This window comes from Zootoca vivipara, chromosome 2 (genome assembly GCF_965207765.1).
Source record: "Zootoca vivipara chromosome 2, rZooViv2.hap1.1, whole genome shotgun sequence".
Lineage (NCBI taxonomy): Eukaryota > Metazoa > Chordata > Lepidosauria > Squamata > Lacertidae > Zootoca > Zootoca vivipara.
Window position 1 is genome coordinate 26,839,154 of NC_142584.1, and position 26,946 is coordinate 26,866,099.

Here is a 26,946-nt window from a genome sequence, read left to right on the forward strand (position 1 = left end):
GAGTAATTATTTATGCAACCTTTGACTTTTCTAGGAGGGTTCAATCAGGCTAGATGTGAACCCTGAGTTGCACCACCAGCCACCAGAATTGGAAGGGACCACGAGGCGCATCTAGTCCAACCCCCAGCAATGCAGGAATCTTTCACCCAATTTGGCGTTCGAACCCATAACCCCCTGTGAACCTGTTGAGGAAAAGGCATAAGCTGGGCAGTCATGTTTTTTAGGGTGCAGCTGTAAGTGCTTTTGATTTGTTTGCAACCAGGAATCTTCAGGTTGCAACCTGGCTACCCTAATTTATTTATCGTATGCAAGAGATGGCCTGAGCATTTTTTTAAAAATTTTTTTTACTGTGCTGCTGTTAATAACAGGCAAAAGACAAGAGCTGCCAGGTTTAAATTACAACTCTTGTAATCAAGAATGAATAATAAATCTGATTTAAAAAGAAGTACAAATTGTCAGGGGAAGTTGTGGTTTTAGGAAAGATCTAGAGTGTGTCTGGGAGGCATGATTTTCAAAGGCAGGCCTACCAGAATAGAAAGCAAAATTAATGCTTTGTTCCGCAAGTGTTCAAATACATTAGGAGTGTGGGTTGAGTCTTCTTGCAAATGTTTACATTTCTAGAGTTATACTTAAAATGATTATTCTTTAAGTGCACATTTATGCACACACACAGGGTGGCTGGAGGTCTGGCTTCTTTTCATCCTTCTAGTGCATTATTATGCTTGAGATGGACATTTTAAGAAGACTGGTGCTTAATAATTGTGTCCTATGGATTTATGTAACACTCAAGTTGTCTTAATAAACTGCTGTTGTGAAATGGCAGATTGTAGATCATCTGCCCTCTCACAGGCTTCACTGGAGCAATTAAACTTTCTAAAGAGCTATAGGAGCCTGTTCTAGAAAGATAACCAAATTGTATCTTGAACCAATCAAGAAAACCTGTGTTTCTGACCATGCATAGGGAAAGGATGTTTATAGAGAAAGGTGCAAAAATTCACAGGCCATCCACATAATGGCAATAAGCATTATGTATAACCCCCCTCCAAAAAAGAAAATAACATGTTTATGGAACCACGGTCCATGTGTTGGCCTTTTATGTTGAACAGAGCGCAAGCTGTCACTTAATGTGGGACATTGCCCACTTACCCCTTTGTTGAATGCCTTGCAGTAAACCTTTGCTTGTGATCATTTAAAAAGAAAAGTCTGCTGAATGCTTCGGTTAGTTCGATGTGTGTACATCATGGATAGGCAAACTAAGGCCCGGCGGCCAGATCCAGCCCAGTCACCTTCTAAATCCGGCCCGTGGACGGTCCAGGAATCAGCATGTTTTTACATGAGTAGAATGTGTCCTTTTATTTAAAATGCATCTCTGGGTTATTTGTGGGGCATAGGAATTTGTTCATTTTTCTTTCTTTCAAAATATAGTCCGGCCCCCCACAAGGTCTGAGGGACAGTGGACCGGCCCCCTGCTGGAAACGTTTGCTGACCCCTGGTGTACATACTTCTGTATCAAGAAACAATTTTCTGCAGGACTGGGTTTTTTATTATTATTCTTAACTAAAAAGGGGTGCCTGCACCTATTGAGTTGAGCTCATTTATGGTTGAAACAATTCAACCCCCATCCCCAAATAGTTTTGTTTAAAGATTATTTTCTCAACCAGAATTTAAATAATCCAGAATTTCCCTACTATAGCACATAAATACAAGTCATTGTTCATGCAATGGACGCCTTTTTGTAGCAAACATTTGATTTATTAAATGGAGTGAGCAGCAATAGAGCTCTTATACATTGGTGAAAAATGACCATAGGTTCATCCATAGTAGGGTTCCGAGTCTACTGCTCTGTTAGAACAATGAGTTGGAACACCACTGCAAATGACATCACTTTAGCCAATGCATTATGTAAGCACAACTCTGAAGCAGACCATGAGTATTGCTTACTCATTAAAGATGTGTAGAAGTGTGAGGTATGTTGTCTTCACATCAGATTCACAGCTCAATCACTCAATTCAAATGTCATATTAAACACAATCATAATTTAGTGCAATGAAAATCAGATACACTTTTTTTGCATGCATGTTCAAAAATACCAATTAATATCTATGTTTTTATCCAACAGAAATAAAAGTTCTTTCATAAGAGCAAAAAGCGGGGGGGGGGGGGATAGGCTAAAGGCAACTTAGATCACACCTGAGTGTGTGCTTTTTAACTTACTTGCTTTTAAGGCAGCTACCTGAAACTATTTCCTTGACTAAGCACTGACATAGCTTAGGGCTGTGTTCACACTCATTTACTGTGTACTTATAATTTCCAGTGCTGGGCTTCTAATGTGTTCACGTTACCCAAAATATGTATCCTGTACTTCTTTATAAAATGCTTATAAAAAAACTACTGTTTGATGCATCGTCTCTGAAATCAGCTTCACTGCAGCAAGAATCCTAATAGCACAAAAATGGAAACAATAAGTATGACCAACGAAGGAAGAATGGCAAGCAAAATTAATGGAGTATGCGGAACTGGATAAAATGACAGGAAGAATCCGAGAACAGCGGGACCAGAGGTTCATCAAAGATTGGACTAAATTTGCAGAATACTTGAAAGACAATTGCAACCAGTTAAATACGTTGGTAGGATTGCAAGAAGCTTTGTAAGTTAAATTATAAAAATCAGTTTATATATGGATTTTTAGATATGAGTTACGATGTTATAATTTAAAGCAATGATTAAATAGCGAAAATATAGAAATCTGTTATAATAGCAAGAAAATCATAAGGAAGGGTTGAAGGAAGTCAGGCTTTTAGCCAAAATGTTTAATATAAGAAAGAAAAATGTATTTTATCAATTGTAATAATTATTGTAAAATGAATAAAAATGATTTGGCAAAAAAATGACATCAGCTTCACACCCATCAGTGTAGTTAAGCTGTTGCTAATTCATTTCGTGCCAAAGTGTAAACCATTGCATAGGGTAAAAGACCTGAGAGAAGGAGGATTAGTTCATTGCCTCTGACCCAGCTACCTGTGACACTACAACATCCATTTCTGGCTTTTGAAAGGGTCCATTTGCTTTTTCTACCCCTTTCTTTGAATGCGATTGAATCACTAACTTGCATTTTATATGGGGAAAATGTATAGTTAGTTGTAGGGAGGGAGGGTATATCCTTCATCTTCTGAGGCAGTAATTATTCCTAATATTGTGGAATTACACTTTTAGTTAGGATCTCCTTTAGTTATGACTTTTTTTCTCAGTGCAAGGAAAGCAGCACCTAAAAATTCAGCACTTTGTTCTTCAGTATTTTTTTTAAAAAAGATGGTTGGGCAAGAAGAGAGGTTGCACTGTCTGAATTAACCAAGCCTTCGTTCTCGTTTAAGAGTGGCAGCCACTTTCCAGGCAGCGATACACTGTGAGAGTGGGATCTCTTCTGGGAATGTATCCTCTAGTTCTTCTAATACGTTGCTCCCTTTCCTTTCAAGGTATGAAGTAAGTGTGTCCTTAAGGCTGGGAAATAGAGAGAGAGAGAAAGAGAGTGAGCACAAGTATAACCAGCTATTCTGTTGTATATGGTATTGTTCACGAGCACAAAAGAGCCACATCCAGGTGATTAAAGAGAATATGCAAATGGACAAGAGACTTAGATTGGATTTGACAGGCTCTTACCCCCATGTGGGTCCAAATCCATCCCCAGCTTTGGCATGTTTCAGCTTCAGAATGATCATTTCGTGCAACTCTTGGAGGAAGGACCCCAGCCCAGCCTGCATAAGGAAGGCATTGAGGAGTTCTGTGTTCTCTGCAGTGAGCTCATCTTTATAGGCCGCACCAACCTCTGCGAAGGGATCCTGGAAGGTAGATAGTAAGGAAGAGAGACACAGCAGCACTGTTAGGAGCAAATGGGAAAACAGAGAAATGAATCATCAAGTTAACACATGCTTTCCCCCACTTTGCCTTCCTACCCTTTTCAGATGCAGCAGCTGTTCGGATTTATAGCACGATAGGAGCTGCCACAGTGCAATGGTGTGCTCAAGGTGACACTGGCTCAGTGCCTGAAAGAAACAAACAAACACCTGTTTTTTGAAAGAGAGTTACAAGTCAGAACTAGTTTTGCAAAAGCTATAAAAGACAAATTTAGAACTGGGATGGGGAAGCTTAAAAGAACCCATATATAAGAACTTGAGCAAAAACAAGTTTTGTGGCACCTGATTTACAAATTCAGTACATTAGTCTGTCATGGGGCCCTTGATTTTATGAATTTTTCCACTGTAGCAGACACACAACTAACCCGCTGTAACTATAAGCAGGGAGACTGGCAAGAACCAGGTAACTGAAGTAATCTTGATGAGAAAAGAAATCAACTAAATAACAAGAACAATTCAATAAAACAAGTCCCATCACTTGCAGTGCACTCTCTGCATCACTTGTGCAAGAGTAGGGACTCAATGCAGAACTTGTACTGAAAGTCAACCATTGCTCATCCCCAGCACACATCCTTCTAAGAATGGCAAGAAGGGCTAGGCATATTCCCAACTCTTGCCATACTGTAAGCCTCTTTTAATTAAATGTGTCTCAACACCAGCTGCATTAAGCTGTTCTAGGAGACTGCAAAGGGCTACCTGAGAACATGTGCCTGGGGTCTACTCCTACCTGAGGAGCAAAGATAAATTATGAAGACTATGGGGCAGGGAGAAAGGTAGCTGCCTTCCTTGAACTGGGGGCAAGTGATATACAGTGGTACCTCGGGTTACAGATGCTTCAGGTTACAGACGCTTCAGGTTACAGACTCCGCTAACCCAGAAATAGTACCTCGGGTTAAGAACTTTGCTTCAGGATGAGAACAGAAATCGTGCGGCGGCAGCGGGAGGCCCCATTAGCTAAAGTGGTACCTCAAGTTAAGAACAGTTTCAGGTTAAGAACAGACCTCCAGAACGAATTGAGTTCTTAACCTGAGGTACCACTGTATTTATTATTCTAGTCTAGTGTACCCTCATCCCATAGAGACAAGTTAAGGCCCTGATCCCCTGCACTCACCTTCAGCACGTGGTCATTTGTCTGACTGCCCATTTGCAGGATATCTTCAACATATTCAGTCAAAGTCATCTTTGAGTCTCCTCCAGCCTTAGCCAGGAATCCTAAGGTTATTTCAGTGACAGACAGCGCTTCACAGATGTCACTGTAGGATAGCAACTTCCCACTGATCATGCCAATTGTGGAATTTGGAAGAGAAATCTGTAATTCAAGGGAACAAAAATCCAGCAGAATACATTCATCACTGCTTCCTTTTGCTTTAAAGAAAAGATGAGCATGCAATGCAGGCAATCCTACAGGATAGGAAACAATTATAAAACACAGCCAAATGTAGCATAGGCTGTCCTATGCTCCACAGAGCAAATATAGTACAGTGGTGCCTCACAAGACGAATTTAATTCGTTCCGCAGGTCAATTTGTCTTGCGAAAAATTCATCTTGCGAATCGCACTTTCCCATAGGAATGCATCAATATTTCTTTTTCCCCCCTTAGGAACGCATTAATTAAATTTCAATGCATTCCTATGGGAAACTGCGATTCACAAGATGAATTTTTCGCAAAACGAATTAGTCTTGTGAGTCAACCTCAGATCGCAAAACGCATTCGTCTAGCGAAAATTCGTCTTGCAGGGCATTCGTCTTGCGAGGTACCACTGTATAGTGTTGGACTAGGATCAGAAAGACACAGGTTCAAATCCAGCATCTCCCTTATCTCTTTACCATGAAGCTCATGTCAGAAGCTTACCTGGCTCAGCTTACTGTTGATATCATTGAAGAGATGCTCATAATTTTGCTCATGTCTGTACACCAGGGTCGGTATGCCCTGTTAGGGAAGAGAGCAGAAAATATGCCAGTGAGCAGAGCTTTGCAATAACGTTCTCTGGGATGAGAGAGGATCTTACAGACACCAAGAAAGCTAAGTGGCAGCATCACGATCATTTTATACATACTTTCAATGTGATTAAGGGCTTCCCCTGTAGGAATCTACTAGCAAGTTGCTGCTCAATTTTTTCCAGATCGAATTCCTGGAGGGCCTCCCCTCCTTTCTTCATGCTATATTGGCAGTTGGACAGGATCAATGGGATCAAGTCCCTCTCCACATCGTAAGCGATCACATGTAGATCTGTCACTTCAGCAGGGCTAACAGAGTATCTGTTTAGAAAGGGAGGGATAGTACAAGAATGAGAAATCTTGCTCCTCTGCTGATTTAGCAATAGATAAGAATATCTGTCACACTGCAAGAAGAAGTGTGGGTTCTAGCAGATGCATACACAGGCATACCTTTTGGCATCTGTTGTATATCCTTCTACGGCGTAGACAAAGTCATTGTGTAGGCCAATGAGATAACTAGCCAAGGCAGTGGAACAAAGGCCTAGGCCACGTCGGCGAGGCAAAAGGATCTCAAACTCACTCTCCAGGGTTAAGTCAGTATCACAATAGCCGTTGGGAAGTTTAATTTCACCTGCAATGGAGGAAGGAAGTATCAGTGAGCAACAGGCTCAGACCACTGGTAGGTGCTCCCCTTTCCTTTTTGATCATTTCTGGCTTTTTAAAAATCATCATCATTTGTTGACTCCAATACTTTCTGAAAGCCAGAAGTAAAAAGGGGTCCTGGGCATTCTGGATGAACAAATGGATCATGTTACATCCTACCAATTAATCTCTATGTTAAAGGGAAATGGGAATTGCAAAGGGAGAGAATACTAGAAGGAATAGCTTATTTAGACCTCAACAGATAAGGCTAGAGAGTTTATTTCAAAGTTAAAAAAGGGAAAGGTTGGCCTGCCATGAATAAATAAGACCAGAGCTTCATTTGGGTTATAGGGGCAGATGAAAGTTCAGTTTGCCCTGTTTCTATTTACATTTGTGAATTTTTATAAGCAAAAGTCTGCATAAAAATTATGCACATTTCCTAACATACAGGTGAAACTCGGAAAATTAGAATATTGTCAAAAAGTGCATTTATTTCAGTAATGCAACTTAAAAGGTAAAACCAATATATGAGATAGATGCACGACATGCAAAGCAGGATATGTCAAGCCTTTATTTGTTGTAATTGAAATTATTTGTCATTAGGCGGGTCAGTTTTAAATGGAATGTAATTAATGAAATGTAATAGCGATGTTTATTTTTGTATTATTGTAACTTTGTTTTATTACTGTGGAATTTCCAAAAGAAAGCATTTGTAAAAATTAAAAGAAAAATTAAAAGACCGCTTCCGTCCCAACAAAAGAAGATTGGCAAAAGAAACTCTATAATTATTATATTCTGGCCATAAAATATGAAGAAATTAAAGGAATGAAAGAGGATGATTCAAAAAATAATTGGAAAGCATTTATAGATTATATGCAAACTAAGGTAGAGAACCTAAGCCTTATCTCCAATGTTTAAAGGTTCTATCTTTTTCTTTTTCTTTTTAGAAATATAATGTATTAATTGTAGCAGGATAAGAGAGATTGACCTAGGAAATTTGATAGATGAGAAGAATGATATGAATTTATTGTAAATATTGAAACAAGGTATGTATATTAAGAATGAAAAGGAAGATAAATGGGATTAGTTCAGACCAGGTTGTGAAGTCGCAGGGGAGGGGGGGTGGGAGGTTGGGGTGGTGGTGAGGGGGAAAACAAGACAATTGCAACATTGTTATGGTTGTAATTTGTTTTTATTTTATTATTGATTTTGACTGATTGTATTTGCTGTGACATAAAATAAAGTTTGTTTGTTTTTTTAAAAAAGAAAAATAAAGAAAAATAAGTTGCATTACTGAAATAAATGCACTTTTCGATGATATTCAATTTTTCCGAGTTTCGCCTGTATTTCCCTCTAACAGAATGCATTTAGTACATTAAATTTAAAAATGTAAACTGGCATTTTACCGTGGATTTCCAGGGATGATTTCAGTTTGTTCCATACATTCAGAAATATATTCACTCTGTTTTTCATAAGATTCTTGAATTCTGCAGAAAGCATAAGGAAACAAACTGCAAGTCAAGATCGTGAAGTTCTGTAGCTCTTTCTAAGAGTGCCTCAAGTGCAGTTAGATCTGTTACAAAGAATTAGAATGTAAAAGCAGCCCTGCTGGAGGGGGTCACCTAGTCCAGCATCCTTAATTGTACTTCTATTGTGTCCATTATGCCTATATCACGTACTTTGATTGTGCACAATATTTCCAAAATCAGAAAAGTGATGGTTTCCCCCAGGAATCCTTTAGGCATGCAATGGGTATAGAGTGATAGATATACTGTACACAAGTTAACAATCACTCCTGTCATTGGGGCTGTTTTATAAGTTTAAAACGTGATGTGAACCACTTGCCTTAATGCTATTTATGCTTTGCTAACTTGATCTGTGGAGTGGCAGTCTCACCTGGTGAAACCTTGTTGATGAAATCCCTAATTGTTCGGTATTCCAGCTCTGAAATGTTCTGGAACCTCTTCACCAAGTCTTTCTGCAGAGCCAGAATTTCTGGCAAAAACTTCACCAGCTTCAATTCAGCTTCCTATAAATGAAGCAGAGTAAGGTGAGTCAGCCTGAAAAGGTCGAAGATACCTGAACTAAACCTTCTCCTCTACACTTATTGAATTACTTTTTCTACTTTCTGCCAATGTTTTAATAGGATTACATTTCCACTTTATAAGCATGAAGTTTGCTGAATTTGAAAAGACATTTCCAAATATGTTATGGAATAAGCCATACATTTTCTTGATGTTATAAGGATTGAAGAACTCATGTAGAACATTTTACACAAATTTTAGTTAGTAGTGGTGTTAAAATGAAATAGAAGCTTTTATACTGAGCAAAAAGAATGCTCAAGGGTTGTCAAATTAATTAATTTCCCCATTGTGATTTATATTTTAATGGTGAAATTGGGGTTGATCAAAATCACATTAATTTTTGAAAGGAGTCATTTTTATCTGAGGGCTGTCTATTAAAATTTGACAAGCTTTCTCCCCCTCATATTAATTTTTTCTACTCATTAGTTGTAAATAAACTATAAGAAGTTTTGATTAGGTAATAGTGCAGAACAAGTCCTTTCCTAACGCCCCAGAATCCTATTTTTATGTATCATTTAGCTAGTTAAACCTTTGGAGAATGTGCTCATTAAGAAGCCTCCAGATTAAGAATGATGATTAATCTTCAAGTGAACAGATAAAAATAGTATTTGAGTGAGAATAATAGTACAGATTAATTTTTTAAAAAAGGTCAAACCACCTGCATTGTTTGAAGTTTATTAGCTATTGACAAGTCGTTGACAGGAGAGCATCTGTTTTTAAGATCAAAGTGAAAGGAAGATGCAAGACTGTGTATTGTATTATTCCCTTTATTTATGAATATTAGCTCGTATTCATTATGAAAAGCAACCTGCACTATGGTTTCTGACTCATATATCCCATGCCAGGACCACTGGTAAAGAACTGGACATGATCACCTTTTGCAAAAACTTCCACAAGATGGGCACCGTTTCCTTGCCATCTTTCTGCTGGACAATATGCTTCAGGTGCTCAACTGAAATCCTCTTCCTGCAGCTCCACATCCTGGAACAGTGTACAGTGCTGTTGCTGGGTAGTTTAGACAGGAAGGCTGCAGGGTCACCATATATAATTTTTGCTATTAAGTTAGAAGCCATTGTCTTATCTTCACTGATCTGTTGATTCACCTCCAGAAGTGTTTTATCCAGAAACTGCATGGGTGTAAAAGAAAGCGAGTCCATATAAGAAGTGGCCTCTTTCTTAAAAAGGAAACAAAAGCCTCCCACCAAGTCAAGCATTCTGATAAATAGGGTATTGTCTTTTACAAATATTCTTAAGTAAAAAAATATGGTAGTTCACTGAGCATTCCTTAGATATACTGTATATGCAATAAGCAAATAGTAGAATGAAACATTGTTAACGTGCCCCCTGCCAGGGATACCGTGAAAAAGAACAGAACAGCAAAAGTAAAACTTGGTGTTATAATAATAATGGTCTTCCAACTGACAAGTGTCCACTTGGAAGAACATTAACGATGAATATCATATTTTTTACTCCATAAGGCGCACCTCACCATAAGGTGCACCTAGTTTTTAGAGGAGGAAAACAAGAAAAAAATACTCCAAATCAGAATAAGGGAGGGAGGGAGGGAGGGAGAAGATGGATGGAAGGAAGGAAGGAAGCCTGCCGTTGCGAGCAGGGGTAGCCGCTGCTACCGCCGCCACCCCCGCTCGCATGGGCAGGGCTTGCTAGCCTTCACTCCATAAGACGCAGAGACATTTCTCCCTCCTTTTCAGGAGGGAAAAAGTGCATCTTATGGAGCGAAAAATACAGTACATCTCAAGGGAGACCATAACATTCAGCCAATGAAATGGATAATCTTTCAAGGGATTACCATGCATGTTAGCAATATGAGAACCACATTTTTAAAAATTAATTTAATGAGATGAAAATATGCAAGACAAATGTAAGTGAAACAGTATACCCCTACTATTAGTTGTGCATGTAAAATTCCATGGCAATATTGTCCTTGGCATGTAAAACCTCTCCTGCCATGTTCCCCTTAAATTTCAAAATAGACAGGGATCAAGGAGCAGTAAAGACAATTCCCCACCCCAAGATCTAATAATGAGCAGCCACTAACAATAAATAATTAAGTCTCCCCCTCTTAAAATCTGTTATTCATATGTGTAATTTTAGGGAGAAATATTTCTTCAAATATTTTCATATATACATCCCCCAAGAAAGATGCCCCAGTTGTGGTTTTTCAGGGCTCTTCTGCCCTGAGACCAAGCTACATGTTGGAGAGCATAATCTACTCTCAAGGTGATTTTGATACCTCTTTCGTGGCACTCATCCATTGGCTCTGCCATCACTAGAGCTCTCTTCACTTAGTGCAATAAATTACTTTAACATGAGCACATGGCTAAGGACTTCAGATACACTTCCAATAACACCTCTCTCTGTATTCTTCCTTGCCTTCTTAAATGCCTTTCAAGTGGAAGCTAGATTGGTGAATGTTAACACAGTTGCCAAACATAATTGCAGGTTATAGAACTGGGTGCTAAATCTGCTCCAACCTAGCCAGTATTCTGTTTACTGGCAAACATATTTTGGTGACTTTTAGAGAGTTGTATTGGTTTGATTGACAAGGGCTCTCTCAAATCCTTCCGGGGGAAAAGGTCAGGACTTTTCATTGCTCCAGTAGAATCAGAAATGATACCACCTCATCTTAGGAAGGAGCCTGCCTGATTGGTTCAAGTAGGTCCTGCTTGAATATTTCTAAATAAATGAAATACAAAATCTCCCGTGTTACCTCCTTAGAGAAATCAGGCATTTTAAACAATTGAGCAATACCTTTGTTGGACCAACCAAAATGTCACAAAAGTGTGACAAGCTTTTGTGTTCTCCACAAAAATGATGAAGAGTTCTGGAGAACTGCTGAAATTTTGGTGGGTCTCAAGAAAGGTATCGAAAGGTATTGTTTAACTGTTGATTTTGGAACATACGGTAGGTCCAAATCATATCACATTCAGCACTCACAATATTTATTGTCTACATATTCAGATATGCTTCTGCATAAACAGGTAAAATGCATGTTCAGTGTTTCACTGTAGTCATAGGCATATATCATTATATACCTGTTACATGGCTTAGCAATGGAATACATATGATCCATTGATCAATAATTAAATCAGTGTACTGTTAGTGATAAGGGACGCGGGTGGCACTGTGGGTTAAACCACAGAGCCTAGGGCTTGCCGATCAGAAGGTCGGTGGTTCGAATCCCCACGACAGGGTGAGCTCCCGTTGTTCGGTCCAAGCTCCTGCCAACCTAGCAGTTCAAAAGCATGACAAAATGCAAGAAGATAAATAGGTACCGCCCCAGCGGGAAAGTAAACGGCGTTTCTGTGTGCTGCTCTGGTTCTCCAGAAGTGCCTTAGTCGTGCTGGCCACATGACCTGGAACCGGCTCCCTTGGTCAATAACGCAAGATAAGCGCCGCAACCCCAGAGTCGTCACGACTGGACCTAATGGTCAGGGGCCCCTTTACCTTTACCTGTTAGTGATGCACTTAATTTTATTTACCTTTAGTTCTGGAAGAACAACATTTTGAGCAACAATTCCTTCCCAATCATTTCTGTACTGCTTTGTAGAGAGTAGACTGTCAGATCTCCCTGCAAAAGACCATTTATTGTGTGTCATTCCCCTTTCTTCTTCCAGCATGAAGTTACAGTACAATCGTACCTTCATGCAAAACTTGTGTGATTTCAACCTTGTGTAACTGAAAGCCAGCCAGCTGAATTTGTGCAAATTAAGTGCAAGCAAGGTGTAGAACTTAAACGCTCCTTTTGTGTTTGGTTTTTACTGGACCTGAAAGCTTTCAAGCTCTCTGCCTTGCTGACCAGGCTCTGGGATGCTCTTGTGCAGGCTTTAAGATACTCTTGTGAGATCTCACAGGAAGTTGGATGGCCCCTGAGATCTCGTGGCCCCATAGAGCCTTCAATGTGGGGTTCCTCAGGGTTCAGTTTGGTCCTTCTTGGTGTTTAATATCTACATGAAACCACTGAGTGGAGTTATCTGGAGGTTTGGAGTACATTGTCAGCAATATGCTGATGCCACACAGCTCTACTCCTTTACATGTGCAGGTGTGGCAGTGGATGAGCTGGACCATTGAGTTGCCTCAGTAACAGACTGCATGAGAACCAACAAACTGAAGCTCAATCCAGATTAAGATTGAGGCACTGTTAGTGGGCAATGTATCTATATGACCATTCATTACTACTACATCCTATAATTCTTTGCTTTATCATAATCAATATTACAAGTCAACCCTACATAGCTCTGAAAGGGACTTTTGCAACAAAATACAGAACAACAAATAACACAAACTGGGCCATTTTGGAAAGCTGAGTGCTGCTGTCACTACCTCCTTTGAAATATAATGCCGAAGTCTATGCTGCGGGTTTTATCACTGATTTATGTAAGCAACCACATTTTGCAAGCTGCTCTCCTTACATTGGCCTGTCTGTTGGTGAGGTTCCTTGAGAAGGCTACAAAGAATGAGATGCACAACACTGGTGGTTTCATCAGCACTCTTCCCAAGAGTATTCATCAGTTGCTCCAAATCCTTATGAATATGCTGCATGAGAAAGCTCACCGGATCCTGAACTGGTGGCTTTATGATCTGTAGTAGGGACTTCAACAACAGAATGCAAGATTCAGAGCAATCAATGTGCAGTTCTATTGCAAGACATGCAAAGTAACAGTCAAACATAACCTTGAGTTTTTGCACAAATCCATTAAGTGATCTTTGCATATCTTTATAGCAAAGACACCTGGGGACCCAGGTGGCGCTGTGGTTAAACCACTGAGCCTAGGGCTTGCTGATCAGAAGGTCGGCGGTTCGAATCCCTGTGACGGGGTGAGCTCCCGTTGCTTGGTCCCAGCTCCTGCCAACCTAGCAGTTTGAAAGCACATAAAAATGCAAGTAGATAAATAGGAACCGCTACAGCGGTAAGGTAAACGGCGTTTCCATGTGCTGCTCTGGTTTGCCAGAAGCGGCTTTGTCATGCTAGCCACATGACCTGGAAGCTATATGCCGGCTCCCTCGGCCAATAATGCGAGATGAGCGCGCAACCCCAGAGTCGGTCACGACTGGACCTAATGGTCAGGGGTCCCTTTACCTTTTTTTATAGCAAAGACTCTTGGCTGCAATTGTGAGAACTAGCATCTGCTATGATCTCCCCTTTCATAATCCTAGGAGACTTGGTTTTTCAAGTAACTCAGTTCTGAATAAGTCTTCATCAGCTCCCTCCCAGCAATGCATATCCTGTAGAATTGTATGGCAATAGTTTTCTTTTAAAAGTACCTGAGGATTTTCTGTGGCTCCCAGAAGTAATGCCAAATGAGTGAGCAAGCGAATCAAAATTAAGACAGCTGGGGACATCTCCCTCTCAGAGGTTATATTGCCTCCCCTTTTTTCAGGGTCTCCAAGAATATGGCCAGTTTGTGTCCTATCGTGCTCAGTCCTGAATGGAATAATGCATAGTGAAAGTGCATGCTTGCTACAAAAAAAGAGATTTAAGATCTATGATTTGCAGACAGTGTGAGCCAGTAATTGCTTTCTCATAGGATGATTGATCTAAGGTTACAAAAGGCAGGGATTCAACTTATAGGGACATACTGGCATAGTTTGCAAATAACACCAATTGAAAACTTATTAATCAATAATTTAATTAGAATTCAAAGAGTTGGAAATAAAAACCTACAAAGTTTTGTGAAATCTTGGCAATGCCTTGTAGTCGTGACCTCCGACTGGCTCATTACAATCAAGACATCGACCAGTTTCTACAGGAAGACCACACTGGAAGAAAGACAAGAGGAAACATTACAACCAAAGTAGCTCAACCTATTGGGCTCTGCTTACCATGAAGTCCAGCTGACCCATGGCCAAGATATGCCTTCCCTTCTCCAAGTGTGTAAGCAACTGTGAAAAGTCCCAGATTTAGTTTGCCTACAAGGAAGTTTTAAAGCAGGATATAATGCAAAGAGAAAACAAATACAGACAAAATGGCAGTTAATGTACTGCTACCAGAATTTTTTTCAATGAATCCGGGGACACTTTTCAACTTCAATGGATTTTGTATGGGGACTGGTTTGTAAATCCAGGGACTGTCCCTGGGAAACGGGGACATCTGGTAACCTTAAGTTAAGGAGATAAACTTGATCACAGACATAATAAATGAAAGCTCTTACCTGCCCAATAACACAGGGGTGGCCATTTGGACATGCTAATTTGAGGAGAGAGGGGAAAGTAGAGTCAGTGAATGGAACACAGAGCCACTCTAAGCTACACTCTGGCAGTCTTCCCTTACCCTCCATGTGTTGTTGGATAACTTAAAACCATACCCCAATTTACAAATAGTCTCCACTCCCTCCCTCCATTTTATTATTTACACTCTGCCCGAGGACAGTTGCTAAAAAACCCGAAACCTAGCTGACGTATCCCCTCTCACTTTTCTCACACATTTTATATATCCATGCCGATAGCAGCTAAAGCTGAAACCTAGGGTGGGTATGACAAGTAAAGAGCCTATTGGATTGGTACAGTATATAAAACCCAATGTCTTGAAAGACCTACATTGGCTCCCAGTATGTTTCCGAGTACAATTCAAAGTGTTGGTGCTGACCTTTAAAGCCCTAAATGGCATCAGTCCAGTATACCTGAAGGAGCATCTCCACCCCCATCGTTCTGCCCGGACACTGAGGTCCAGCGCTGAGGGCCGTCTGGCAGTTCCCTCACTGCGAGAAGCCAAGTTACAGGGAACCAGGCAGAGGGCCTTCTCGGTAGTGGCACTCGCCCTGTGGAACACCCTCCCATCAGAGGTCAGAGAGATAAACAACTACCTGACATTTAGAAAATACCAAAGGCAGCCCTGTTTAGGGAAGTTTTTAATCTGTGATATTTGATGTATTTTAATGTTTGTTGGAAGCCGCCCAGAGTGGCAGGGGAAGCCCAGCCAGATGGGCGGGGTATAAATAATAAATTGTTGTTGTTGTTGTTTCTGCTGCTGCTCAAAACACAATTGTACATTATGTGGTCTGAGGCAAGTAATCAAAATATATTATTGGACTTCCGGTCTGTCGCCAGCTCCGTTTGGCAGGACTTGCCTCCAGCTCCAAGGCAGCCCGGCTCCGTGAGGGGGGGGGAGCTGCGAGGGCGGCGCAGCCCCCCGAAAGAGCCCCAGATTGTGCGTTCTGGGGACGAAGGGCTCAGCGGTGCTCCATTTGCGGCCCCTTTACCTCCCGGTAAGCTCGAGAAGAGCCCCGGTGAGAGTAGAGTCGGGTGACGCAGGAACCATTTTTGAGCGTCATTTTACCCTCACGGGGTGAAGCTCTGCGCCGGCAGAGGAGAGCGATGGATTCTTCCTTTAAAGTAAGAATTTGATTATCTGGATAAGCCTGTGGATAAAACTTTGATTTGAAAAGACGATTTGGAAACAGGGGGCAATTTAAAAAGGAAGTCTGTTGCCACCATCTGAGAGACAGCGAAGCAGTTAATTAACTCTTAGCTGTCAAAAGGAATGAAAATTTTCAATTTATCAGGAAGTGGACTTAAGAGCTCCTTTGTAGCAGGCACAGGGGAGAGGGTTGATTAAAATTAAATTGCCTGCAAAATAGTGACATTTGATAAAAGAAAGTCTCTCTGAAAGCTGGAACTGGATCCCTGGGTGGTTCAGTGAAAGGACTTGGAGTTAATAAAGTATTGGAGTATTATATTTAATTGGAAATTATTATTTTGGACTTGAATATTTTATGGATTATGTATAGAAAATGGAGGAAGAGTGCATTCAGTTCAGCCTAAAAAATAGCGAATTATGTGTTGGAATTTGGTCCCTGCCATTTCCGGTTCTCTAACTTGTTGGATGTGTATGAAATACGAGATGCAGGAGAAGGATGTAGCCACAGCAAAAGCACAAGACCTTGTTTTGCAAAAGATTTTCTCAGTGCTCACAGATATTAAACAGGAACTAAAGGAAAATAAAGAACAGCTGCAAGAGATCAACAGTTTATGGAGAGACAGAGTCATTATAGAAAATGGAAATGAGAAAGGATTGAACTCGAAAAACAATGAAGAAATGCAAGATGAATCAATACAAATTCTGGAAGAAGAGGAGTACGAAGAACGCAATGCCCCACAAGTGGCAGATGTGGGACAGGACATAGATATATTTCAAGGAGCCCTCAAAAAAGAGACAGTGGTTTCTGCTGAACTCCCAGTGAGAGGGGGGGTCCAGGGGGGACACTGGGAAATGGGAAAAAAAGAAATTGTTTCGTGATGTAGAGCATAAAGAGAGTGCAAAGGAAGAGGGGAGGGATGGGGTAATAGGTGCAGCAAGAAAGGGAGGGCAGAAGCTGTGGAAAGAATATTGGAGGTGGATGTGGGAAAGGGTGGGAGTGGGATGATTATGTAAAGATTATTCTTAATGGATGGATATGTATGGTTTGAATTGGGTACGACAAATGGAATTCATTGAATTGTCCTGAGGATTCGGCTTCAGAAGTAGGGGGGATGATTTTAAATATTTTTTTAAAAAAAGAAGGATCATTTAAGATTTAAAATATATTGCATTCCTGGTAAAAAATAATAAGTTAAGAGAAGAAATATTAGATATAAGAATGATAAGTTAGAATTGAATTAAGGTGAGGATTTGGAAGAGTAGAAATTGAATAAATAAATATATAATTATATGTATAAGGTAGTAAAATTTGGGAATATGTAAATGGATGCATGATGTATGAAAATAATGTGAAAACTGCTTTAAGGATAATTATTAGGGAACCCAGGGGGGGGGAATTGGGGAAGTCCAAAGTTTTATGGTAATGGTTAGAATTAAGAGATTTTTCTTTTTGTGTGTTTTTCTGTTTTCTTTTTATATTTTCTATTTTTTTCTTTTTATATATTTGGGTTTTTTTTCTTTAATGGATGAGTAAAATTTGGTTATGATGGTTTTTCTTTTTTGTTATTAATGGAAAATGAATAAAAATTATTTTAAAAAAACAAAAAACAAAAAACAAATATTATTTGAAATGCATTTGCTGGTTGGTTGGTTGGTTCTTCCATCCCTCTGAACTTGACTCCCCAATCTCTTCCATAGTATGGAATGATATCTTATTTATAAGATAGATGAGCTAGTACGGTATAATTTGACTAAATGAATATGATATCTGGAAGCAGCAAGATTTCGTTTTCCTTAATTTTCACTTTCTGGAAGAAGAGTTTGGATTTGATATCCCGCTTTATCACTACCCGAAGGAGTCTCAAAACGGCTAACAATCTCCTTTCCCCTCCTCCCCCACAACAGACACCCTGTGAGGTGGGTGGGGCTGAGAGAAGTGTGACTAGCCCAAGGTCACCCAGCAGCTGCATGTGGCGGAGTGGGGAAGCGAACCCGGTTCCCTAGATTACCAGTCTACCGCTCTTAACCACTACACCACACTGGCTCTGGTTCTGGAAAACACCTCTGGAAAAATAGCTCTCTCTAGTTCACTCCCAAGGCTGAACATGATACTTACTATACCAGGTTGATCTTTCATTTTTCAGAATCTCCCTAACTTGAGCAACTATGTCTTCAGGCATTGTTGGAAGAAAAGCTTTCTGCAGAGAGAGGGTGAATCAAAGCGATGTTACTACAATATACAATGGAATATTTTCTTAAGACTATGACTAAATTGATTCAGAGGACTTGCAAACAGCTCACTCATTTGCTTAAGTAACCAAGGAGGACACATTTGAGATACTACAACAGGAGTACTCAATGTTGTGCCCTCCAGATGTTACTGAAATGCACCCCTCATAATCTCTAGCCAATGTTGGCTACCACTAAAACATGCTGGCCACCAGTAGAAACATAAGTACTTAAGATCAGGCCAGTGGTCCATCTAGTCCAGCATCCTGTTGTTACAGCGACCAAAAAGATGTCTGTGGGAAGTCTGCAAACTGGACATGAGAACAGCTGCACTCTGCCGACTTGAGATTCCCAGCAGCAGCTGTTAAAAGGAATACTGTATCTGACAGTGGAGGTAAACCACAGAAATGGCTAGTAGCTGTTGATGGATTTCTCCTCTATGAATTTATCTAATTCTCTTTTAAACAGGACAAGGGAGACAACAAGCTGTATTCCGGAAGTGGCTTTTATGTAATTTGCAAACTTAAATATAATGTGGAAATTAACAGTTAGGAAAACATTGTGAAAGTAGAATAAACTGCCACATGAATGCAATCTTAAATGTTTTTAGCAATGTGTTCCTTTAATTCTTTTAGCATACTTTACTGTCTGCTTCTTTGCACTTTCTTTTGTCAATGTTTGTGTTCCTTTTTGTTCTCTTCATTTGAACAAGCCTTCCTTTTTTATATAAAAAAAGGCATCGTCTTGCCTCTTAATTGCTTATTTGCTCGTTATTCACACTCATAACATTGGCAGTTTGACTCTGCGTGATGGGGTGAGCTCCTGTCCCAGCTCCTGCCAACCTAGCAGTTTGAAAGCATACCAATGTGAGAAGATAAATAGGTACTGTTGTGGCGGGAAGATAAACGGCATTTCCATGCACCCTGGCACTTGTCACGGTGTTCCATGTGCCAGAAGTGGTTTAGTCATGTTGGCCAAATGACCTGGAAAAGCTGTCTGTGGACAAATGCCAACCCCCTCGGCCAGAAAATTTGAGATGAGCACCGCACCTCATAGTCAAATTCAACTGGACCTAACTGTCCAGGGGTCCTTTACCTTTTTACCTTAGCTTATAGTACCTTTCCTGATATGCAGTATATACCCCAGTTGAACTTCTAACTCCCAAGCATTTTGGAGTGAGTTGAAATCACTTTGCCTTTCAGCCTCTCTTTTTTTTAAACCAATGTTCTCATTTTGGTGAAATTTCCTCTTTTGAAATAAAATGTGACCACGTTGGCTCATCTTGGCTATTGGCCATTTATATGCATGCTTAGTTTAATAGGCCTATGATCAATCTCCCACAGCACCTACATCTTGCATCAGGTCCAGGACGCCGCTCAAGATTCATGGCCAACTGTTCTAAGGCGCATTCATTTAGGGTATCTAGAAATGTTACCTCATTGCATACCATCAGTTCCTCCAAAATAACACAATGGGAAATGCAAGTAAAGCAGTAATGAGTGCAGGAACCGATGGGAATTGCAAAGGAAAATGGAAGATTCACTTCTTTACCTGCATGGTATGTGGTGAGAATGCCAGATTCCTTAGAGGTTCAAGGATTCGATTCTGGCCAGACAGCAAGACAGCAGCAGTGTGAATTGCCATTTCAATCACTACCCTCTTGCGGCTGGAATCCTGGGGGCTCAGTGCCAGTGAGGGGGGATGGTTATCCATCAGAGATTCTGCAAATCTCTCCAGCTCTGGAGAAGGAAGAACACTGGAGCTCTGGATGAACTCCTTGATAACATCACGTTGCTGAAATAAGAAGAAAATTGTTTTACAAAAAGTAAGGTGAGATTTGTCAACTAGACTCACTTCAATGGATTTTCAAATGAAAGTTGGGGAAAACAACAGCCTTTGCTCAGTTCTATAATCAATATCCTAAATCTTCCTCTCTCCTAAGGAAGCAGCACTTGTGCACAAGGCAACGTGCAAACTGGCACCAAGGCAAAAGCATTTACCTCCTGTTTTGGATGAAGACTCAGCTCCTTGCATCCATACAGAGATGTGAACTCTCTGAAGACAGCCAAGAGAAAATGAACAGCCTGGACAGACTTGGAGACATTACTTTCCTGAAATCAGAATGTGGAGAGGAGAAGAGGGCAAGAAAGAGAGATTACTAATAGTAAAACTTACATCTTTAGCTAGCAGCAGTCATGGATATTAGTGCTGGGCATTGCAAAAAACAAAAAAGTACTAGATCACAAATATTTTAAAAAGTGCACTGGTTCAAATATATCTATAGAAGATATATGTGTGGCCAAAAAGGAAACAAAAGGCACACCTTTTGTAAAAGGTTTCCTGACACTTCCAATTTGGTAGTCAATGCGGGTGGCGCTGTGGTCTAAACCACAGAGCCTAGGGCTTTGCCGATCAGAAGGTCGGCAATTTGAATCCCCGCAATGGGGTGAGCTCCCGTTGTTTGGTCCCAGCTCCTGCCCACCTAGCAGTTCGAAAGCACGTCAAAGTACAAGTAGATAAATAGGTACTGCTCCGGCGGCAAGGTAAAAGGCGTTTCTGTGCGCTGCTCTGGTTCGCCAGAAGCGGCTTAGTCATGCCGGCCACATGACCCAGAAGCTGCCTGCAGACAAACGCCAGCTCCCTCGGCCTATAGAGCAAGATGAGCACGCAGCCCCAGAGTCGTCCACAACTGGACCTAATGGTCGAGGGTACCTTTACCGTTACGTTTTAAGGTCCTATCAGCTATAGCAAACATATTTCAGTTTGCCAAATTTCTCCCTATAGGTAGCCCCACCCCAATATGGAACACAATATATAAAAGCACACTATGAAATGGCACTGTGAAGAAAATCAGCCACTAATAATGATTTTATAGTAGAGTCACTGTTTCTAATATGACATGCATTACACTGAAGCTCAGATCCTATTTGCTAGCCTTAACATTCCAGTCAATGCAATAAAGGTTTGCAATCTGATAAGCCCTAGGAGAAAGTATAAGAATACAGCTTGGGACAATTTAAAGCACGAAAACCACTTTAATACAGCCCAGATCTACATGGAAGCAAGGAATGGAAAATCACCAGAAGCACATGAAATCCTAAATGCTACAGTCCTCTTTATGTCAATATAGAAGAGCTGTGCTGGCCAGAATTAAATAGCTGTACCTTCAAGGTTGCTGCAATGCCACCCGCCTGGCATTCTATCACTGCTTTTCCCAAAGCATCACGCACCACTTTGTAGTCCTCGCCATGTACCAGGAACTGATCAATCTGACTGGACTGAAATTTCTGAGGCACAGAGCACAAAGAGTTAGTTGTTAAAAGGCGAAACTGTACAGCATGTGATACAACTGAATATCAGACATGAAAACACTGTTGCTTAAAAAAAATAAAAGAGGGATTGAGGTTGGGGGGATGGAAGAAAGCTGAGAGGAGGGAAAGGGACTCTGCTGTTCTATTATAGCAATGTGTAAAAACCCTAATAAACCATAGATAAGAAATATGCAAACATCAAAGCAAATTGTATGAATACCATATCACTATGAAAGGATCCATGGGTCATTCAGTATGAACTCCTTGGTACAAAGCAGGATTCACTATACTTAAAAGCATCACTGAAAGATGCCCTTGTCATACCTTGATTCCATTTAATCACTGCCCTCTCTGGGCAAGTCATCACATTCTCAGCCTAAGCAAAACACATTCATTTAAAAAAATAAATCCTTCTTAACATACACACTATTTGACCATTTCTACTTTTTCCAAACTATTGCCCAATAATTAATAAGATGGTAAGTGCTCAAGATAGAGCTGTACTACCTGTTGAATTATTTCTGCTGGAAATATCCAGTTAAACTCGGATTCATTAGAAAGTCTCTGTGTGAACTCCATCCCATGTTGTTTAGTAAGTGTGCGGATAAGGTAAACTCGGTACCAGTCATTTTGAATCTGACTGCAGAACTGCTTCACTTTTTGCAGGTAGCGTTGCTTCTCTGTTTCTTGACTACTAGCTGGAGAGAGAACAGAAAATGCTTCCGATTTATGCTAAGTTATTAATAACCAACATGTGTCTGTGCACTCTGGCTTCCATCACAGTGCTCCGTTGCGCCAGAAGCAGTTTAGTCATGCTGGCTACATGACCCAGAAAGCTGTCTGCAGACAAATGGTGGCTCCCTTGGCCTGAAAGCGGAGAAGAGCACCACACCCCATAGTTATCTTTGACTGGACTCTACCTTGACCCAACACTTTCAGAAGCACTGAGGTTAACAAATGTCACACAAAGCTTTGCATTCAAAAGAGAGCACAAATCTACTGGCAGGAAAAAGACAACAGAAGCACAGAACCAGTATTTCATTTTTCTGTTAAATATGGACACAAAGGATAAACCCATCCTGTAATTCATCTAGCAGCAGGAACTCTTTCATACACCAGTTATTTGGTACATTTTATTCCAGTTTTACAGAATCCCACTTGCCTGAAGTTCCATGAAGTTCAAACAGCAGCTGTGCAGCCCTATCCATACACAGGCGGGTGTGGGCCACTCCCTGCAGGTACTCAATGGTGACTCTTTGAGAGGTTTCATGGCTGCTCCTGCTTTGCTTTATGTAGTTTGTTAGGAAGTGTCCATCTTCTCTCAGGCAGTTTGCCTTGCTTTTCTCTGAGGCTCCAAATTTCTCACACATAGAATCCTGAAAAAGGGAACAATGCTTTCCAGCTATTGCTCACGCTCACCATACCAATCTTTGTTAAATCTGTTGAATGAAGCATTTCTTATTACTGTGTGCATTGACACTTCTAGAAAATAAAGTGCTCAGGGTTTTCCCATGTTTCCCCTTGTCCCACGCCTAGAAAGTAAAGGTCCAAACAGTTTTCTGTTTGCCCCATGCTTTGTAGGCACAAAACCGAGAGGCTTTTGTCTTTGCCTTGCCATGGAAAACCAGCTCTTTAGCACTAAATCTAAACAAACAGCAATCTGCAGAAAACCCAGTTGCTGTTAGTTCTGATTCAACGCCAAACTGTGGGTTTTCTCAGGGGAAGTGGCAAATGGAGGTGTGGATAAGCCCTTAGTATTGTAGGGAGAATCTTCAGAGACCCTAGTCATCCACTTCAGAAGGCAGAACTTGCAGAGGCATTTGAAACCTCTGCAGTGAGGACATAATTATTTGATTTTGTCATGCATATATTGAAGGCTCTAAGGAATGGCTTCCCTTTCAGAGGCTTTGCTTTTACCCTTCTTTAACCACTTTGGTTAATTAGGCAGGGAAGGTTTTCCTAATTGTTCTTTATTCAAGTTTCGCTTAAGTGGGGGAAAGGACCACATGAGGCTTAAGTACTAAGAAGCATGCCAAATATTTCTAAATATTCCTCAAGCAGAGTTCACTTGGTCACACTGAGGCATATCAGCCTGTTCACTCTCTTTTTCTTACTGTACCTGCTTCTTTTTTTTCACAGAAGACAATAGACTGGTGCAATTTATTAGACCAGATATCAAAAAAATCTAGTCTAATCAGTTGCTCTCCTGTACATGTATACAGGCAGAACTGGCCTTATAGATACTGCATCTCTGTTTCTGAAAAGCCACACAGCCTGAGACTTTGGCAAAGCAAAAAGAAACTGAAAGTATACAGGGAGCACAGCACAGGAACCTTCCTCAATCTGGAAACTTTCAGACAACTCCCTTTGTCCCTGACAATTGGGTCATGCTGGCTGAGGCTGATGGGAGTTCAAAACATCTGGAGGTACCTTGAAAAATTATGGGGAAAATATACTTACCTCAAGGCAGCTGGCAAACAGCATGTACAGTACTGTCTTGTCTTCTTTGTCTGGGTTGCATATTGATTCTGCTTCTGATAAATATTTTTGAACATGGACTTTCACATCATTGAAACTATAGAAAAAGAGAAACCTCCCCTTATTAATGAACAAGGGACATGCTTCTCTATTCTAAAAATGAAAGGAGACCTCCATTGTCAGAAGTATGCATTCAGATGAAGTTGTACATCAGGGCTAAGGGGGAGAGCCTTCAGAGTTTCAGAAAAGCAATAGCTGAACTCATATGAGGACCACTAAGATATCAAGGAAACCAGAGCAGGTATCAGTGGGGTGAACACTGAAGGAGAAGCAGGGTATATTGCCCCCAACTTGCACATCCCAGTTAAAAGTTCCTTACCTGTATTTTAGAAGCAACTTTAGCACCACAGAACGGATTACAGGGGTTTTATCCACCACGTCATTAAAGGGGGATAGAGTTTTTGTGTACACTGAACCTAAAGAAATAATGAAACATGGTACAGAGACATGAAGAAGTCAATACGTTCAGGGTAAGGCAAATTGCTGGGAGCACACGAACATACCTTTCAAAGGCGGCATGTGAACAAATAGGAGGTTCAGCAGCTCCTGGATCACAGCTTTTTCTGGGGGCTCATTGTCTTTGAAGCACATAGTAGAAACCAGCTCTATGAAAAAACTGTTGCAACACTTGCGGAACTGGGTCATTTTTTTAATGGCAACACTGTGGTGGTGGAAGAGAATAGGGGAGAATTACTTATCTAGTCGACTGCAGAACTTGCATCACATAGTTTGTGGACAATGCTAAAAAAAATGCATGGCCAACAGAGTGATATAAGTTGGACCAACAAATAAGGTCCAGTTTAGGGTTCAATCCAACTAGCCATGCCTTTAAGGATACACTATTTCATTACACATTGGTATGTTTTGAAGGGCTGCTCCTTACGCTATTTTTCTAAAGGCTTTATGTACTTTTGCAAACCTTGGGATTCCCCTGAACCTGTAAATTTCACCTTGTTGTGTGTGAATTATGCCATTTTAGCTACCCAAATACTGTCCCCGCCCCAACAAACATTGATAATAGAGGGAATGATTAAATCCTCAGAAATTAAGGGCCAGAAGCTGAACCTATCACCAGAACTACCAACTGCTGTGGGATATAAATGCAATCAATCAATCAATCAATCAATCAATCAATAAGGCATTACCGGATCTCCTCAGATACTTTGGGAGAATAGTCATCTGGTAGTTCAACTTTGCAAAATGGACAGCACATCTCTCCTGGTACCAGCCGTTGTTTTATGCAATGATGACAATACACATGATCACAAGGAAGGTGAACTGGCTCCCTAGGATCTTCCAAACAAATTGGACATGGCCTCAAACCATAACTGTGAATACAACACAAACATGTACAGTATGTGGGTTTAATGTATATTTAATTATAGCTCACTGCCCAGAGCAGTAATAAGGAAACTGGCTTAGGAGCTACATGAAGTTATTTGACTGTTCCATTGCTGTTCTTGAGTCATCAAAGGTGCCTATATATTTTGCAGTTACTGGCATCCTTCCCATGATGCCTGCACACAAAGTGCTCCTTTGACTATGAGTTGGGAGGTCTCAAGGCACACAAGAGGGAAGGGTGCTGCTGCTGACATGTCTGAGGCAGTTACATCAGGGTGGGAAGGAAGGAAGAGAGGAATGGGAGGTCTGCAGGAATGCTACTAGGCAGAACCGGCTTACTGGGCAAAATAGCAAGGTGTGTATATGGGGTGTGTGTGATGTTAGTAGCCAAGAGGAAGAATGAGCCAAAAGGGTGGGTTGGTCCATGCAGTCTATACAGCATGTTCCAAAACATACAAACAATCATGGGGTTGTACTCTTAAATATAAAATGTGTGGTGTTCCATCTGTCTAAAGCTCCTCCCAGTGGTGGAGCTTCAAGCTCCAGCAGGGGTGGGGTGGGGTGGAGAGAAGGTGGGGGCATGGCTGGTGCACACTCTTGGGGGGGTGGCACGTGTGCCAGGGGCATGGCACACTGCCCGTAGGGGTGTGGTGCATGTCCTGGGGGCGTGTTGCACCGTCTGTGGGAGTGTGGCGCCCAGCATGCGGGGATCATGCCACCGGGGGCGGTGCGCTCCCCCTACACCCCTGTTCCTCTGCCAGTGGCTCCTCCTGCAGTCCCTGCCCTCTTGGCATCCATAGGTGGGCACTGACGCTGGGGATGGGAGCAAAAGGCAAATGCCCCATGACATATCCAACACCTGTCTATTGCTGTGGCTGAGCGATTAAGAAACTACTCCTGCTCTTTTACCTCTGTCATGACTGGGGTTTTCTTGCTAGGCATGCAAAATGTGTGTGGGGCCATATTACCCCTTCTCCCATGTACTCTGCCCTGTTTGGTGAGCCACTCCCTCACAGCAGGTCTGTATGCCCCTGCACGGGGAGCTATGTGAGTACTGTGTTAAGAGGACTCTCATTTCTTCCCTTTCTGCACTATGTTCCAAGAGTGCATGCGAGCATGAAGGGACTTGAACCACTGCTTGCAGGGATGCCTGAGAATTTGCACTATTGAGGTCATTTGGGCTTGGTAGCAGCATTTCTCTCACCGTCCTAATCATAACGAGTACAGGATTACACAGCCTGCCACCAATTCCAGGATCCCACTCTCATAAAATGAAATGGGCTCATCCTAAAGGCATTACCTGCAAAACACTGAACTGGCATCCTCCTTGCACTGACATAGGATATCCATGACTGCAGAGAATGTGTTATGGGTTTTAATGTCTGAATCCCCTTGAAAACACTAAAAAGAACAAAAGCAATAGTATCACATTCCAAAAGTGAAGTTTAAAATGTATAGGAACATACAGATAAAACTATCCTGTTCCACTAGGTTTTACACACTTATCACCACAATAACTACAATAACACTGCTCTTTTATGGTCTTTGTGTTGAATGCTTTTGATACAACCATT

At 41.1% G+C, this 26,946-nt stretch overlaps 1 protein-coding gene across 3 annotated transcripts in view; it reads right to left on the bottom strand.

Moving 5' to 3' along the window:
• Positions 1 to 1,730: 1,730 nt before the first annotated feature.
• Positions 1,731 to 26,946, bottom strand: part of LOC118079699 (E3 ubiquitin-protein ligase RNF213) — a 104,299-nt gene continuing 79,083 nt past the window's right edge. For all 3 annotated transcript variants that reach the window (XM_088661465.1, XM_088661466.1, XM_088661464.1), the window contains 26 exons: positions 26,673 to 26,773; positions 25,177 to 25,359; positions 24,535 to 24,692; positions 24,351 to 24,447; positions 23,954 to 24,068; positions 22,656 to 22,869; positions 22,001 to 22,191; positions 21,347 to 21,469; positions 20,183 to 20,293; positions 19,734 to 19,976; positions 18,070 to 18,151; positions 14,749 to 14,783; positions 14,262 to 14,356; positions 13,862 to 14,021; positions 13,009 to 13,189; positions 12,079 to 12,167; positions 9,451 to 9,702; positions 8,388 to 8,520; positions 7,898 to 7,978; positions 6,300 to 6,480; positions 5,969 to 6,170; positions 5,764 to 5,841; positions 5,023 to 5,220; positions 3,951 to 4,040; positions 3,658 to 3,836; positions 1,731 to 3,498 (listed from right to left, as the gene is read on the bottom strand). In XM_088661465.1, the coding sequence (XP_088517591.1) occupies positions 3,345 to 3,498; positions 3,658 to 3,836; positions 3,951 to 4,040; positions 5,023 to 5,220; positions 5,764 to 5,841; positions 5,969 to 6,170; positions 6,300 to 6,480; positions 7,898 to 7,978; positions 8,388 to 8,520; positions 9,451 to 9,702; positions 12,079 to 12,167; positions 13,009 to 13,189; positions 13,862 to 14,021; positions 14,262 to 14,356; positions 14,749 to 14,783; positions 18,070 to 18,151; positions 19,734 to 19,976; positions 20,183 to 20,293; positions 21,347 to 21,469; positions 22,001 to 22,191; positions 22,656 to 22,869; positions 23,954 to 24,068; positions 24,351 to 24,447; positions 24,535 to 24,692; positions 25,177 to 25,359; positions 26,673 to 26,773 (3,726 nt within the window). In that variant the 3' untranslated portion in view covers positions 1,731 to 3,344. The remainder of the gene's footprint in view (positions 3,499 to 3,657; positions 3,837 to 3,950; positions 4,041 to 5,022; positions 5,221 to 5,763; positions 5,842 to 5,968; positions 6,171 to 6,299; positions 6,481 to 7,897; positions 7,979 to 8,387; positions 8,521 to 9,450; positions 9,703 to 12,078; positions 12,168 to 13,008; positions 13,190 to 13,861; positions 14,022 to 14,261; positions 14,357 to 14,748; positions 14,784 to 18,069; positions 18,152 to 19,733; positions 19,977 to 20,182; positions 20,294 to 21,346; positions 21,470 to 22,000; positions 22,192 to 22,655; positions 22,870 to 23,953; positions 24,069 to 24,350; positions 24,448 to 24,534; positions 24,693 to 25,176; positions 25,360 to 26,672; positions 26,774 to 26,946) is intronic.